The 17,229-nt window shown below is 37.3% G+C and overlaps 1 protein-coding gene across 1 annotated transcript in view; it reads right to left on the bottom strand.

Moving 5' to 3' along the window:
- LOC139951384 (orexin/Hypocretin receptor type 1-like) overlaps positions 1-13,220 on the bottom strand; it is an 81,173-nt gene extending 67,953 nt beyond the window's left edge. The window contains exon 1 of the mRNA XM_071950262.1: positions 12,028-13,220. Coding sequence (XP_071806363.1) covers positions 12,028-12,435 — 408 coding nt within the window. The 5' untranslated portion in view covers positions 12,436-13,220. The remainder of the gene's footprint in view (positions 1-12,027) is intronic.
- Positions 13,221-17,229: the final 4,009 nt, after the last annotated feature.

Raw genomic sequence — 17,229 nt, 5'->3', positions numbered from 1 at the left:
GAATGCGAGTGCGAAGCGAATTTGACGTGAATTTGAGGTCACACCCTTCTTTCGCAGCGATTATCGCAAGGGAGTAGAGCAGAGTTCAACTGCTGCGAATTGTTCGTTGCGAACTTGTGACGCCAAGATTCGCTCCGCATTCGCATTTGCAGGAAGTATGAACCGGGCTTTAAAAGAATAATGGTTTTATCAAGAGACTGTATCAATCACCGTGTATGGTAAACGCAGTGTTATCCGGTACGTCCGCGATTCTCCTGAAAACATTGCTCTGGATTTGTCTTTTTTTTCTCAAAAACTTTACCACTGGTAAAACTCGAACTTGGTCATGTAAATTATACTACATACATTAATGTGAAATGGCAAAAAAAAAAAACTGATCTACTGAAGGTATCTAAACCAGTTTTAGATCAACTTTTTTTCAATCAAAGCGAACTCCTTCAAAAATCTTTTCGTAATTAAAATTAAACCATCTATAATGAAAACATATCAAGTCTGTTATTTTTCTTCTTCTGCAAAACATGTTTTCAAGAAAATCGAAAATCGAAGCTCTCGTTGCATTATTATTTATTCATTACTTTCTCACTCCAAACCTAAAGGTGCCTTCATATTCACATGGGAATTTGTTTTCATTCAAACCGTGCCAACTATGAACGGAACAATCCTTTAAAGGGAAGGTACACGTTTGGTAATTACTCAAAACAAATATTACCTTAAATACTGACTTTGTAACGAGCATTGGAGATAGTATAAAACATTGTGGGAAACGACTCCCTCTGAAATAACACAGTTTTTGAGAAAGAGGTAATTTCTCACTTAAATAAAAAAATACTTCTAGCTACAAGTCTTTTATTCCTATATCTGAAAGCACACAAATTCGTCCAACAAGGGTGTTTTTTCTTTCATCATTTTCTCGCAACTTCGATGACCGATTGAGCTCAAATTTTCACAGGCTTGTTATTTTATGCTTATGACGGGATACACCAAGTGAGAAGACTGGTCTTTGACAATTCCCAAACGTGTACCTTCCCTTTAAGTAAATGAAAATGATCTTTCAAAACATCCAAACCCTGGGATAGCCACAGCGTTGAAGTTGTTTTTCTAAAGCTTCGATACACATCTTTAAGTGATTTCTCTTGATCGAAGTCTATAAGAACTGGATTTATTGATAATTCAAGAGGTTTAAGAACTGAACTATATCTTCTGACCCTTTAGGGGTTTTCGCTTTAAACTCTGGCGGAGTGAGGAAGATTTTTGACTTAGAATCAGAGATTATCAAAACCCAGTTAATCAGAAAAGACTGCCACACAGGTCAACTTGCCAGTAATAGTTTAAAGGCTGTGGCCCATTTTCATACAGCTGCTTTTAAGCAGAAACAGTACTATTGCCTACAATTTTCTGCTGAGCTGAAGTGAGCACGATGCCAGTCACAAATTGAACATATTATTGGTATTACATGGTATTTTGGCTTGTAATCCTGTTCTGGTAAGCATAGTTTTGTTGTGCTTACCTACTTTCTTTGCTTCAGCAACCCTATGACAACAGGCCAAGTGCATCAAACATGTTTGTAATTAATTGTTTCTTGTTTAGTTGTTAATAACAGCCACATTTTTTTGTACAGTATTTGAAACCAAGTTTGTCTGAAACGTTGCTTATAAATTGTTGCTTTATCTTATTGTGACAGTATTTAAAGGAGTACATATAAAACAACCTTGATTTTGAATAATATTATAATATTTGTTTAAATACAATTAATGGTTTATTTTATTATTTGAATAAAAAATAAATCTTGATTAATATTGGTTAACCTCGATGTTTTTATAAACAGCAACCTTGACTTGATTGCTTTGATTTCCAACTTTATTTCGTGACAGAAAACATCGTTGATTTAAAAGAATTAGGGGAAATGGCAATTTATGGCTTTTGATCCGAACCGGACCGCCTTCAGAGGCATAAAGAGGTAGGCTCAATATCTGAGTGAGAAATTACCCCTTTCTCAAAAATATGTTACATCAGGGGGAGCCGTTTCTCACAATGTATTGTACTATCAGAAACTTAGTAACTTTGCTCGTTACCCAGTGAGCTGGTGCCTTTACATTTATATTTACTGTGTTTTAATTTGCCTGTAAACTTGACCAGTCGGCTATAGCCCTTAGCACTTATCTCCACTCAAACATGTCAAGCCAATAAGTCTGCCTTTAACGTTATCGTGTGACGTCACGCACTACTATCAATGAATTCCGACCAAATGGGTTTAATATTGATTTGTGAGAGAGGACGCATTGCATCTACATCACTGAGTAAATTTGCAAAGTGTTCAAGACGTCCTCTGAATGTTTTACACTGGCACTATTTGCATAAGTGTTGTTTACAGTTCAATCACGTAAGATAGAGTGGGTTTTGAAGACCGTGGTGTGATTTCACCGATAGACACATAAAATATGCCATTAAAAGTGTTGTACAGACAGACAGGGCGGTAAGCAATAATTTATAGCTATAGGTTGTGATACGGATTCCAATAAAGATGCTGAAACAAATCAATTTATAAAAAATACAGCTCTTGTAAAAGATGTAAAGTAGTTTGATTTCATTTATCACACTTTGCTTTGACAGGTTTTCAAAAAAATAAATAAATAAATAAAACCGCAAGCGAAGCCAAAGCCGTAGCCGAAAATGGCCGAAACCAGAAGCCAAAAACGGCCGAACCCGAAGCAGAAAAAAGTTCAAAACCAAGGCGAAGCCAAAGCCGGGTCAGTTTGACCCATTTCTAGGTCATTTTGGAAAACAGATTCCCGGTTATTTGACTCAAAAATTGTTAAAAATGTTTGTTTCGGGATTTTTCCTAAAACGTCAAAGTTACAAGTTTCTAAACGCCGCTGGTCTTTTTGATTATTAAACATGTTGCTTTAATTCGTGTTGCGCACTGATTCCTAAATCTGATTTGTACAATGCTTTCAAAGAATATTCAGTTGTCAAGTATTTAAAGGCAGTGGACACTATTAGTAGACGTCAAAGACTGGCCTCCACAGTTGGTGTATCTCAACATATGCATAAAATAACAAACCTGACAAAAATTTGAGCTCAATCGGTCGTCGAACTTGCGAGATATTAATGAAAGAAGTTTAGATGGTTGATTCCGAGACCTCAAGTTCTAAATCTGAGGTCTCGAAATCAAATTCGTGGAAAATTACTTCTTCCTCGAAAACTATGACACTTCAGAGGGAGCAATTTCTCACATAGTTTTATACCATCATCCTCTCCTCATTACTCTTCAAGAGTAAGTTTTTATGCAAACAATTTTTTTGAAATTACCAATAGTGTCCACTGTCTTTAAAGCTATTATACACTTTCGGTACAGAAAAGAAAGAAAAAAATTAAAGATTTGCAAATAACTTACAGGGTTTACAGAAGGTAATGGTGAAAGACTTCTCTTCAATTATTATTATTCCATGAAATGCTTTACTTTTTGAGAAAACATTAAAACAATCTCAATTCTAGATAGCGAGAATTACTGATTTATTTTGAACACATGTTATGACACGGCGAAACGTGCGGAAACAAGAGTGGATTTTCCCATTATTTTCTCCCGACTCCGAAGACCGATTGAGCCTAAATTTTTACAGGTTTGTTGTTTTATATATAAATTGTGATACACGGAGTGTGGAACTTGGACAATACTGTTTACCGAAAGTGTGTAGTGATTTTAACTTGACTCAGGTTCATGTATTTCCCCCATGTCTCGCCCGACAATTTAAAGGAAAGAATCAAAGAGGCATATATGACATTATACAGACACCCCCTTCGAAACCGCTCAGGGGAGTTGAATGTTCTAATACAAACACTCTTGTTCCCCAAACATATAATTCCCCCGTCAAATGAAAACCGGCCTCTTTCTTAAAGGCAGTGGACACTACTATTGGTATTTAATCAAACTAACTGTTAGCATACCATTCTAAGTGGTAACGAGTAATGGAAAAATGTTGATGGTTTAAAACAATGTGTGAAACGGCTTCCTCTTAAGTAACGTAGTTTTTGTGAGAGAAATATTTTGTCAAAAAATATTTGAATTGAATTCGAGACCTCAGCTGCTGAGGTCCAAAACTTGCGCCGTCAAGTGTGTTTTTCTTCCAATACTCTCACGCAACTTCGACGACCAATTGAGTTCAAATGTTAAAGGAACACATTGCCTTGGATCGGTCGAGTTGGTCTTTGAAAAGCGTTTGTAACCGTTTTTAATAAAATGCATATATGGTTAGAAAGATGTTGTAAAAGTAGAATACAATGATCCACACAAACATGCCTCAAAATTGCGTGGTTTCCTCTTACCTCGCCGACTAACACGGTCGGCTATTTATGGGGGTCAACATTTTGACTCCCATATTTATGGGGGTCAAAATTTTGACTCCCATAAATGGCCGACCGTGTTAGTTCACACAGTAGAAGGATAACCACGCAATTTCGAGGCAAACTTGTGTGGATCATTGTATTCTATACTATTAAAACATCTTTCCAACTACTTTTGTTTTGACCAACTCGTCCGATCCAAGGCAACGTTTTCCTTTAACAGATGTAATATTTTATGCATATGCAAGTGAGAAGACTGGTCTTTGACAATTACCAAAGGTATCCATGCCTTTAAAGGAAAACAGATCTCTTTCTTAAGCACCTCTCTTTAGGGACAGAAACCTACCGGTTTACCTTCAAGGAGTTAGACATTTAAACACCCACGCTTCCGTCTAAATCCCCAAGCTTCCCACCTTTTCAATATTCTGCTTCAAGGAGTTAATTGTTTGCACTTTAAGAAAAGAAAGTGTGTGAAGTTTAATCAAGTGCATTAGAGACCACTCTGAAAAGCTGATATGGGGAAGGAAAACAACAGTGACATCATTGGGTGTTTAGCTGTGCGCACAATATTTCACAAAAGATTTCTTTTTAATGCGTCATCGTTTTAAAGCCAGTGGACACTTTCGGTAAACAGTGTTGTCCAAGGCCCACACTTCGTGTATCACAACTTATATATAAAATAACACACCTGTGAAAATTTAGGCTCAATCGGTTATCGGAGTCGGGAGAAAATAACGGGGAAAACCCACCCTTGTTTCCGCACGTTACGCCGTGTCATGACATGTGGTTACTATAAATCTGTAATTCTCGTTGTCGAGAATTGATAATTGTTTTAATGTTTTCTCAAAAAGTAAAGCATTTCATGAAAAAATATATCAGGAGAAGTCTTTTACCATTACCTTCTGTAATACCTGAAAGTTATTTGTAAATCTGTGAACTGTGAACTTTTTTTGTGTCTGTTCCAAAAGTGTGTAATGGCTTTAAAGGCAGGGTCGATTTCACAAAGAGTTAGGACTGGTACTAACTTAGAACTTGTCCTAGGAGATACACAAAACGTATGGCTATTTAGTCCTAAGTTAGAAGGAGTAACTCGTCCTAACTCGAGGTAAGACTAGTCTCAACTCTTTGTGAAATCCCCCAGACACTTTTGGTAATTACTCAAAATAATTGTTAGCATAAAAACTTGCTTGATGAAAGGATCAATTGACTCCTCAAGCATTGGCGTAAAGATGAAGCTTTTCCACGCATTTTAAAGCATTATTTTAATTTCGAGCCTGTTAACGTTCAGTAAATTTAACAACTAATCAAAGTGTGAATATGTTTAACCAAATTGAGCAGATAATGTCAAGGAAATGGACTTTAAAAAGTGCATTCCGTGTCAGTGGACACGGGGGAGTAAAGTTGCGTGCTTTGCATTAGCAATCTCATTTTAGCCGAATCGAACTTGTGTGACTCCGTACAAACTTGACAGTATGTCAAACCGAATTTGATAAGGACAAAATGAGATACAAAAAAATAGAAATCAGACGTTTCGTAAAAAAAAATTATCAACCATAACATGCATTTATTTTGGTTTCAGGCATTGCACGGTATAAAGCGTCTATACTTATGTTTAGTTTGCAGTTAGTATGTACTGTCAGGTCGAGTTTGCTCTTTAGAAATTTGTCTTGCTAGACATTTTGCATTTCCCTTAACTTTCAGGAATCACATATAGTGGATGGTGAAGCACCGATGGCAACATTTTTAAGAAAGAGTTGTGATTAATTATTTAAGACATGCGACAACTAGTTGAATACGCAAACCGTATTATCTCGACTGAACATTTGAAAGACTTCAAATATATTATATAAAACTCACAAAAGGTGATTTTGTTTAAAGTAGAACTCATGTTCTTAGCTTTCCACCGACGGAACTATTCACCGGAAGATTAAAGTAATTTCTATAGTAGGTTTGCAGTGAAAACTCAATTTAAAGGGAGTGGACACTATTGGTATACTCAAAATAATTGTTAGCATACACCTTACTTGTTGACGAGTAATTAGAAGAGATTGATGGTATCATAACATTGCGAGAAACAGCTCCCTTTGAAGTAAAGTAGTTTCCGAGAAAGAAGTAATTTTTCACGAATTTGATTTTGAGACCTCAAGTTTAGAATTGGAGGTATCAAAATCAAGCATCTGAAAGCACACGACTTCGTGTGACAAGGGTGTTTTTTTTTCATTATTATATCGCAACTTCGATGACCGATTGAACTCAAATTTTCACAGGTTTGTTATTTTATGCATCATTTTGAAATACACAAAGTGAGAAGACTTGTTCTTTGAAAATTACAAATATAGTGTCCAGTGTTTTTAACAACCTGTACACATTTAAATCCAAGCTTCAACTGTATCAGTTTGCAGAAACACCATTTTTTGTTTTGCTGTGTATATTTCGTTCTTTGATAATCTTGCTATTATTTATTCTACAGCCGCAGAGCAGCATTTAGAATTCTGGAGACTATATTTAAGCTCGGAAGAGGACTGTCCTGATTATTAAGTACTACAAATGTGTATTAGGGGATGGGTTCCTTTTTATAGGTCGGATACCGAGCGAACTTTCCAGTGTATAATTCTTTTGTTTAAACTTTATTAACCATTAGCATTCGAAGCAGTCAATATTCATATAATGATGTAATTTATTTTAACTACATTATTCAGTTAATAATTTTTACACCGAATATTATCCCTAATCAAAATCGTACAGCATATTTTCCTCAAAAAAAAAAGATTAAAGCATCACAGCATTCCAAAAATACTATTCAGAAATCTTTGTTTCTCTTCAAGGCAGTGGACACTCTTAATGTTTTTTTGCATAAAACCTTAATTGTTAACGAGTCATGGGTACTTGTTGATAGTATAACACATTATGAGAAGCGGCTCCCTACGAAAGTAACGTATTTTTAGAGAAAGAAGTTATTTTCAACGAATTTGATTTCGAGACCTCAGAATAAGAAATTGAGGTCACGAAATCAAGCATCTGAAAGCATACAACTTCGTGTGACAAGGGTGTTCTTCTTCCAATATTATCTCGCAATTCTTCGACGACCAATTGTACTCGAGTTTTCACAGGTTTGTTATTTTATGCATATGTTGAGAGAAGACTGGTCTTTGACAAATATCACTAGTGTCCAGTGTCTTTGAAAACTGAATCCCTACTTTTACCCAATGAAGGCCTCAAGCCTTACAGTAATGCATCCGTCACTCTCTATGAAACTAATGTAATTTACTATGAACTAAATAACAATTCTTAGAACCCTTCCACGATGAGGTATTACAAAGACTTTGCCAAGGGTATGTTATTACATTAATGATATAATTATGATTTTCCTTACTATTTTTAATGTTAACTCATTTTAAAGAGAAACATTACAAGAATTATAACTTTGTTTTTATCAGTGTCAGGCCCTCCTAACACAATTTCTGTTATGCATAAACAACATGATACCAGTCACACATGATATTTTGGTTGATAACCTTGATCTGGTAAGCTAAATTTTTCTCGTGGTTGGCTGTACTTCTTGTAGCTGGTTCCCGATCTGATTGCATAGCAAGAAATTTACTTAGACGTAATAATATTTAACCCTAATCCATGAATACTTTGTATGTTAAGTTCTCCACAAATGTTTAGCAAAAAAAAAAAAACATGCCTTTTCGAAACGACATCTTCAGAGTGAGGCTCAAGCTTTGGCTCCACCAGCCTGTTTCAAGCCCCAACCCAAAGCACACGTTTTCAAAACAACTGACGAAGCCTCAGCCAGAGCCCACGCTCAACCCGTGTTGTTGCAAACGCTTCGAGTGATAGTTCATAATATTTACGCAAATAGGCACACGGTGCGAAAAGAACACGGAATACAAGGTAAAACAACACAGTTGAAAATATGCACACGGTGCGAAAAGGACACAAAATGGTAAAACAACAAACTTGCACTTTCAATCCAACTGCAAAGCTACAACCAGTTTTCCTTTTCTACCGTTGTGTATTTAGCGATCAATGTATCTAATACGATATACTCCTGTTATCCCTTAACACGAACTTCTCGTGTTCGAATCGCCTCGGGGAAGTGTCTTTCAACATCACAAGATCGACCGCTGTCACTCAAAACTGACCAATAACATTAGAGAACTCAGTAAGAGCTTGCGTCAAAATGGAGCACATAAAACACTTGAGGCGTTGGTGTTAATATAGAAAAGGTAGCGAGTAAAATGTTGTCTTCGAAAACAGTATTTTCAAGAGAAAGTGTAAGTGTTTGAAAGTGTTACTGATGTAACGCTTCTCAGATTGTTTTTTATTCTCAAATGAGTGTGTTTTACTTTACGGACACACTTACTCCGGTTTTTCGGCCACATCTCAAAAACGCGGAGGAAAATGGCCTGAATTTCATATTATTCCGAGTATCCAGTGCAAATTTCCCGAGGTTTTGTTTCATTTAAAATAAAAATACAAACTTTCATAGTTTGAAATGTTGATGAAAATCTGATTCTGCACCTGTGTGTGAAAACACCCGCGGTGTCAATTTTCACACCTAAGTTTATGAAGTGTATTACACACAGGCCTGAAACTTCCCAGAGGCATCAAAGGCGACATGGTCATTGCCTTGGTGCCCTTGGAATGCTCCAGTAGAAAACTAAAAGAAAACGCGAGAAAACGCCTTGATCCCCCAATTTTTCGAAAAACGAAGCATATGCAGGACTGCACACATTCATTTAAACTGGAAAAAAATAGTTCACAATTGCAAACAGACATCTCACCTTTAGTCTACAACGTATAAGAAATTTAAGAGGAAACGAATTATTTTGCCCCAGTTCTTTCCGCTGTCCGATATAAGATTCCCACGATCACATTCAAGCTCAAACTAGAACTCATTTCCCAAAAGCTATTACAGAATTTCACACCAAATTATCAACAAGGGTATACTTAGAACACCCAAGCTATATGGAAAAACCGACCATACATATAGAATAACAAAACTAATAAGGAAAAACCGGCTAACTACTCCAATACTCAAAAGACCACAGCCAATTTAATTTAATAAGAGACCACTCCACTAGGCTACATCTGACGTATTTGAAGACGACAAGTTGGGAATAAGGTGGGAAGATGAAGTGAAAAGCTGGTCCAGATAACGATCTTAGACTGTTGGGATTTTAACGAGTGGGTTCCTTATTCGTGTATACGAACTTGGCATGTATAATTTTAAAGAGTGAGTTCCTTAGTCGTGTTTACATGGGGGAATTAATAACAATAATAATAAAAATACACAAGCATTTCTATAGCGCTCAACGAAGAACGGAGCGCTTAACAAAGAAGAGGAAGAGGAAAACAGTGAACCACGAAATCAAATGAGTTTTCAATTTCCGTTTGAATACAGACAAAGACGGCGCTTCACGAAGACTGGATCGGAAGTTCATTCCAAAGACGAGCCAGCTTTCTTATACGAATTTCGAAGAGGGGGTTCCTTATTCTTGTATGACGAGCTCAGCCTGGTGGGATTTTTAAGGGTGATTTCCTTATTCGTCTAAACGATCTTAGACTGGTGGGATTTTGAAGAGTGGGTTCCTTATTCGTGTCGCACTTTATAGTGGCAAGATCCTCCACAAACAAAATCCAAGTCTAGATTCAAAATGACTGAGATGACTATTTTGTTAATGAGCAGTAAACAAGGTTTTCGTTGAAATGACTACTTTAGAGGACGAGGAAAGTCCTTTATCACTTCAAACTGGTCCATCCTCTTTCCCAGGGGAAGACAGTCAAGCACTGCAACCCAAAGAAGACAAGGCCCTGCCACAATCAAAGCTTTAAGTACCAAGAGCCGTTAAGCTCTTATTGTAAGAGAGGCTCCCAAAGGAATGGCACCCCAAGCCAAATACTGAACCTTTCTTTCTTCAAGCTATAGGTAAAGTGACCGTCTCCAAGGTGGCTGAAAACACAAAACCTACGTCACAAGAACTATGACAGCGGCACACTTGTTTACATCGAGTTTATAATAAGTGAGCATCAGGTACAAACCTTGATCCACTCGTAGGGGGGGGGGGAGGGTTGATTCAATTCTGAGAACTGAAACTTCAAAAGGAAGGGATGCTAATTAACTTCTTAAGAGCAAAGTTCATTTGCAGTTTAATAGTGAAGTTCATACGCCAAGGTTAGATACAGTGAGAAGAATCTACAGTCACATAAATTCAAACGAGTATTTGTTTCTGCGGGTGTTCGTAAAAGTAATGCCCTGAAAAGGAAGTTTCAATCTTGGTGTTTCAAGAGCTCCGTTTTCTTTGCTTATGAGTTCAGCCTTTCTCAGCAATCTGAAAGCACACAAACATTGTGCAACAATGGTATTTTCTTTCTTTCATTATTGTCTTGCAACTGCGAGGACCAATCGAGCCCAAATTTCTACATATTTGTTATTTAATGTAACGTTGGGGTACACCTAGTTAGAATAATATTTGAAATAATTTCTAAAGGTGTCTTGCTGGTCGATTCACAAAAATCTTACAGGAGATAAAAACTTATGGCTAGTCCTAAAAAAGTTAGGACGTGTAACTCGTCCTAACTCGAGATAAGACTAGTTGATCTCAAAAAGAACTTAGAACTTCGAACTTAGGACTAGATCTTACAAATTGTCAGATCTTAGTCCTTAGTTCTAGTCACAAAGAACTTAGGACTAGTTCTAACTTAGAACTAACTCGTCCTAACTTAGAACTATGTCTTAGGACATATTTAAAACTTAAGGCTAGTCCTAAATTTAGGACGAGTAGGTCATCCTAACTCGAGATAAGACTATGTCTTAACCCTTTGTGAGATCCACCTCAAAAAGAAAAGAACTATAGTCCGGTTCTTACTGTAAAATATACTTCATAGTAGAGTACGCAGTCGTAGTACGCTAAGGGATATTACAAACTTAAGGCTAGTCCTAAAATAGGATGAGTAACTCGTCCTAACTCTCGAGTTAAAGGAACACGTTGCCTTGGGTGATCGGTCGAGTTGGTCTTTGAAAAGCGTTTGTAACCGTTTTTTATAAAATGCATATGGGTAGAAAGATGTTGTAAAAGTAGAATACAATGATCCACACAAACATGCCTCGAAATTGCGTGGTTTTCCTTTTACCTTGTCGACTAACACGTCGGCAATTTATGGGGGTCAAAATTTTGACTCCCATAAATGGCCGACCATGTTAGTTCGCAGAGTAGAAGGAAAACCACGCAATTTCGAGGCAAACTTGTGTGGATCATTGTATTCTACTTTTAAAACATCTTTCCAACCATATGCACTTTATAAAAATTATTACAAACGCTTTTGTTTTGACCAACTCGTCTGATCCAAGGCAACGTGTTCCTTTAAGACTAGCTAGTCCTTAAGGATAGTCCATTTGTTTTTATTCCAACTTGGAACACACCCCTTAACCCCGGGGAGGGTTACGTAAACATTTTAAACCTGAACTGTTTTATTATACATTGGAAGGAGAAAAATGGAGTCAACAGAGGTAATCAGACATTATTTTTTCTTTTAAATTCATAAATAATAAGACGAATTTGTCACAAAAGCTTGTCACTCTATGACGAGCAACTCATCTTAACTCGAGGCAAGACTAGTCTTAACTCTTTGTGAATTTCAAACGTGCATAATTTATATTAAAGGAAATGTTTATCTCACCTGTATATACGGTACGATATGGCAGGCCAGATCACCAAAGAACCAAGTCTCAGTCGCATCCACCATGACATTAGGCGGTAAACACACCAACACAACCAAGATATCAGAAAGAGCCAAATTCACAATGTAGTAGTTAGTCACAGTTCGCATGTGTTCATTTCTCAGCACAGCGAAGCACACCAAGAAGTTCCCGATGACACCAGTGACGAAGATAACCACATAAGCCGCAATGAGGAACCATTCATGAGCATCTGGGTACACCATCCCTTTGATGAATTCGTAGATATAGTCCACGTAATCATCTGTTTCTGGCGGGCCTGTCGGGTTGAGGGCGGACGGGGCAAACTCGTCCCACCTCGGCGGGTATGGATCAGTAATGTTGGTCCTGCTAAGCGTCTCGGAACCCATCTTTACAGATTTACTCAACTTTGAGCGCTCTTACGAAAGCAAACATCCACAATAGCTTATTAAAAGTGCGGGTTTTTTCCACAGAGGAAACAAACCTGAAACAACTGCTCACTTTGAAGGTCCTAGTTCTAGTTGCCGAATTAACAATTTAGAAAGCACGCTTGAATGTTGGCAATGTGCACTCTTCACAAAAGCTTGTCACTCAAGTTTCAAAACCCGACATCCGAGTCGTCACTGTTTGTTTTTCTAGTTGAGACTGTTTCCAGCTTTCCTCTTCAGTTAACTCAATCTTTTCGAGAGCTCATTGAACACCAAATTGCAATGATTATATTATCGTGTAGCATCTTAAGATGTATTTGCAAGTTACAAATCTTGAGGTTTTTAGGTGAACATTTCCTCTCATAAGAAGCCGCGATCTTAAAAAACAAGTGTACAGGAATGCGTTGTTTTACAGCAGGACCTTGTTGATCAGTCTCGACACTGAAGACAAAAAATGAGCCACGTTGTTTGTCCACATCTGAAATGATTCCTCTGGTGACGGCTTGAGAATGAGTCTACGTCATATCAGACGAGAGCATCACAATGACTCAGGTGTAGCTTGGTGAGAAAACACTTGTTTTCCAAGCACCGGGATTTACTCCCTTGGCGAGACAGACGCGCGTAGCCGACCGGGGAAGAAAACAACTGGCCCTCCCCGGTAGCATCAGCCACAAGCCTCGGTCTTGTTCGGAGATGAACGCATGCTTCAAGTGTACTCATGGGATAACCATACGACGAATTGACCATTGAGCTACGAATCTACAGCCTCATCACTCTGAAGCTTTGGCTTTTATACCCCCACTTGGGCAAATTCTCTTACTCCGCGTGTCACTTTACTGCGCAACGTCACAGTGTTCATTGTAAGACCACGACTAGTTTTTGAGAGTAACCGAGCCAGTATTGCAATATAGCGCCCTCACTTGGTACAACAACAAAAACATAACTGGTTGTCCGCACGGATAAGGAGGCTGTCCGCAAGGATAAAGGACAGGACTCATTTTCAAAGAGTTGCTTGAGCAGAAAATTTTGCTTAACAATTTTCTGCTGAGCAAATATGTGCAAGATACTAGTCACTAGTTGTGACATGTGATTTTGGCTGGTAACCTAATTTTGGTAAGCATAATTTTGTTGTGCTTATAGCTACTTTTTGTTTGGGTACAGGTGTTGGCCTTATATGTATATAGACATGTAAGTCGAATTTACCTGCGAATCTCCAGAACCATGAAATCAACGTGAAATGATGCAAGGTCAAAGGTAATTATGTAAAGGCTCAACAGCAGCTCTCTGGCGTAATTTCACAAGGCTCGAAGCGTGACGTCAGATGTAATGTAAATTATATCACTTATTCGTTGTATGTTGGAAAAAAATAAAACAAGAATTGAAAATGACTTAATGTTCAGGCTATCTTAAAATGAGTGACCCACACACAAAACAAGCTCAAGCTTGTAGCACAATTTAAAATATTTAGTCTAGTTTTTTTTTCATCCCAAACTGGGAAGTTAAGGCTCAAGTTTAAGGCTCTAATTATTAAGGACACCGTACAAATTGATTTCAAATAAAAAACGAGTGCATTGATTTGCATTGGATTGCGTTCTTAAACTCTATTCTTGTTTACTATATTATTTCGCGTGCGAAGCTCAAATCCTACATATCCGTTTGGATCCCACTCACATTATTTAAAGAAAACAAGAATGAGAAGAAGATGAAGTCAAAATCTCATGAAAGGGGACAATTGATAGCCTTCAGATATTGCTGTATCGTGAAGACTGAATCCAATGTTTTATTTATGAAAACGGCAGAATTCACCACGCGTTATCATTATTTCAAGTGGTCTCTTTGTAGGTCGTGTCAACACAAGCTACTGGATAATCCAGTGCAAATAATTTACGATCCTTTAGTTAGTCAAACATATATCGCTACTTTTAAGTAGGGTTGGGGTAACAATGTAGGACACAAAACACAAATCCACAGATTTACATTACGGTCTTGTTAGGGTGCTGGGTTTTTGAGAAATGAGTAAAACAATTTCACACAAAAATAGTTTCTCATGAGACGAAAATTGTTTGAGCACGTACACCGGATTTAGGCGACTCTCCTACAAAATATGTTTATGTCTTTATTCACAGTGAGTGGGGATCACGTCAAGGATAAAAACGTGATCTACAAAAGGTATCAAAACCCTTCAAAAATGTATTAGGTACTATTTGTAATTACAAAAACTATTTGAGGCAAAAGAACTCCCCTGATTAGCGATCAATTGAACGGTTCTTTTCAGAACCATCTCAAATCATCTAGAGATTATTATTACATGGTGTAATTACCACAAACCTTATTTTACAATAAAGTTTACATAATATCAGTTTTTGTTGAACGTCTACCCATGGCGTTTGTTACAACTCGTGCAATGCATTTTGGCAAAAATGTATATATATATATATTTATTAAAATGTTTTTGGAAACGATTTTACATAAAATGATTTAGTTTTTTATAAGTGTTTACAATAAACATTATGCAAACTTTAATATTCCAGCCATCTCTTCTCGCTACATTTAAACCATGCATCCAGATCGATGCTGAATGAAAAAAAAAAAAGGTAATAGTCTGGCTCCTTTCTGGTTGGACGGAAATCACAGTATCATTATTGTTATAGTACACAGGGTACAACGCACACGGTGCAAGTCTTTACACACTATACTCCTACCACGTAACGGAAGGATAAAAGAAAAGCTAACTTGATAAAAATGAAAAATACATCATACGCTGTTATGACATCGACTCTTCGCTTTGTCGATTGCCATCAAAGTCTTGAACAAAACCGTCTTCCCCTTATTATTCGTCTACTGAGATCACCCTTTCTTAAGACCAGAGTTACTGCCGGATGAGGAAGCTTTTCAATGCATCGAGTATTCGAGGCAAATAATGTAATTTTAGTCTGGCTTGCAGGGGAAGCAAACCACGTTAAACCCGGCAATATTACATTATTGGTTAATGGCAGGAGGCATAGCACATTAACCAATGAACCATAACTTTGCTCACAAGAAAATAGGTTGTAGATGGTCATTGAGTGTTTTATACAAACGAGTATTAAAACTCACTCAGTATCAACAAGATGGAATTAAAACATGAGTAACAACGAACGAGTTGTAAGACTCACTGATTATAAGTAACTCGGATTCTGCGTAATTTTGACTCGTTTCTGTGTAATTCTGGCACATATTCCGGGTTGTATCCGACCCCGAGAAGTCAGGCCCCATGGGACCGAGCCTCCGGTTCAGTTCCGACTGGAATTTCCTCTCTTTTTTTTGAGTGTATATAACAGTGATTTAGTTTCTTTTAATTATTGGTACTTACTCAAAATAATTATTAGCATAACCCTTACTTGCTAACGAGTAATGGGGAGCTGTGGATTGATAGTAATAAGTATAAAACATTGTGAGAAACGTCTCCATCTGAAGTAACATATTTTTTCGAGAAAGAAGTAATTTTCCACGAATTTGTCCAGTGTCTTTAATATGAAAACAAGAAACCACTTTACGGATAGCTGAATCTATGTGAAACGGTAATACAACTCACTCGAGGTATCAAGACATTAGCATTAAAATCTGAACGAAAAACACCGAACTGATTTCAAAACTCAACGAGTGTTGAAAACCACAGTACCAAAGAATAAATGAGTGATAAAGTGCATTGGCTATAAAATAAAGGGTATCAAAACTCAGTGAGTAAGAACGAACTAGAATTAAAACTCACTGAGTACCGAAGAATGAGTATTACAACTAACCAAATATCAAAGAAAGAATTCAGAGTGTACAACTATTATATGATTTAGTTCCCCTTTAACATGATAACTCAAACTACCGAAGCTAAATCTATGTCAAACGGGAGCATAAGATTAATGATATAGATAGGCCTACTCCATTCTGAACCCACGACAAATCGAGAGAAAAAAATTCAATCTCAAGAACAAATCTGGTGTCGGAAAATTGGCGGTTCACTTAGACAACCTCATTCCATTAGATTGCTTAGAGACCGAGAAATGTCTGTAGATGTTAGCGTGAGGTAGAATTAGAAGCAGTGAAAATTCACACTGTGAACTTATGATTAGGTTAGGTTTGTGGAGAGCACAACAAAACTACGTTTATCAGAGTAGGGGTACCAGCCAATGTCACATTGCACAATTTGTGACTGGTACTGTTCATTTGTGCTAAGCAGACAATTGCTAAGCAATATTTTCGGCTTAAGCAGCTCCATGAAATTTGGCACATGTTATAATGTTCTGTTTATAAATTGGTATCACTTTGCAGTAGTAATACCCTTATATTAATATAGTACACAGGACCATGCAGGCCTGCACACGACTGGCAACTGACCCTAAAGGAACACGCCTATAAAAGCACAGTTGCAACCTTGCATCACGACAGTATAAACAACGTGTATGTTTCTTTTAGGTTAATCAAATCCCCCCACATGATAATGAAATAAAAATTAATCCAATTCGAAAGAATTATATTGCATCATTTACTAGGACCAAAATGACCTCAAAGACAAGTGCATGCCTCCCGCGATCAATTTCACAAAGTTGTTTACTCGTAAGCAATTTTGTGTGCGTCTTGAGCAGAAAAATGTGCGTAAGCATAAACGTCTTTCACCGTGATTTCTCACGTAAGCAGAACATTTCTAAGCGCGCATGAACGTCCACCACACATTTGCTTTGTAACGTCACTCGTGTGCATACCGAGGGTATAGCCAGTATT

Source organism: Asterias amurensis, chromosome 19 (assembly GCF_032118995.1).
Source record: "Asterias amurensis chromosome 19, ASM3211899v1".
NCBI lineage: Eukaryota > Metazoa > Echinodermata > Asteroidea > Forcipulatida > Asteriidae > Asterias > Asterias amurensis.
Note: the sequence above shows the minus strand (reverse complement) of the source record. Positions and strands in the feature narration are given on the sequence as shown.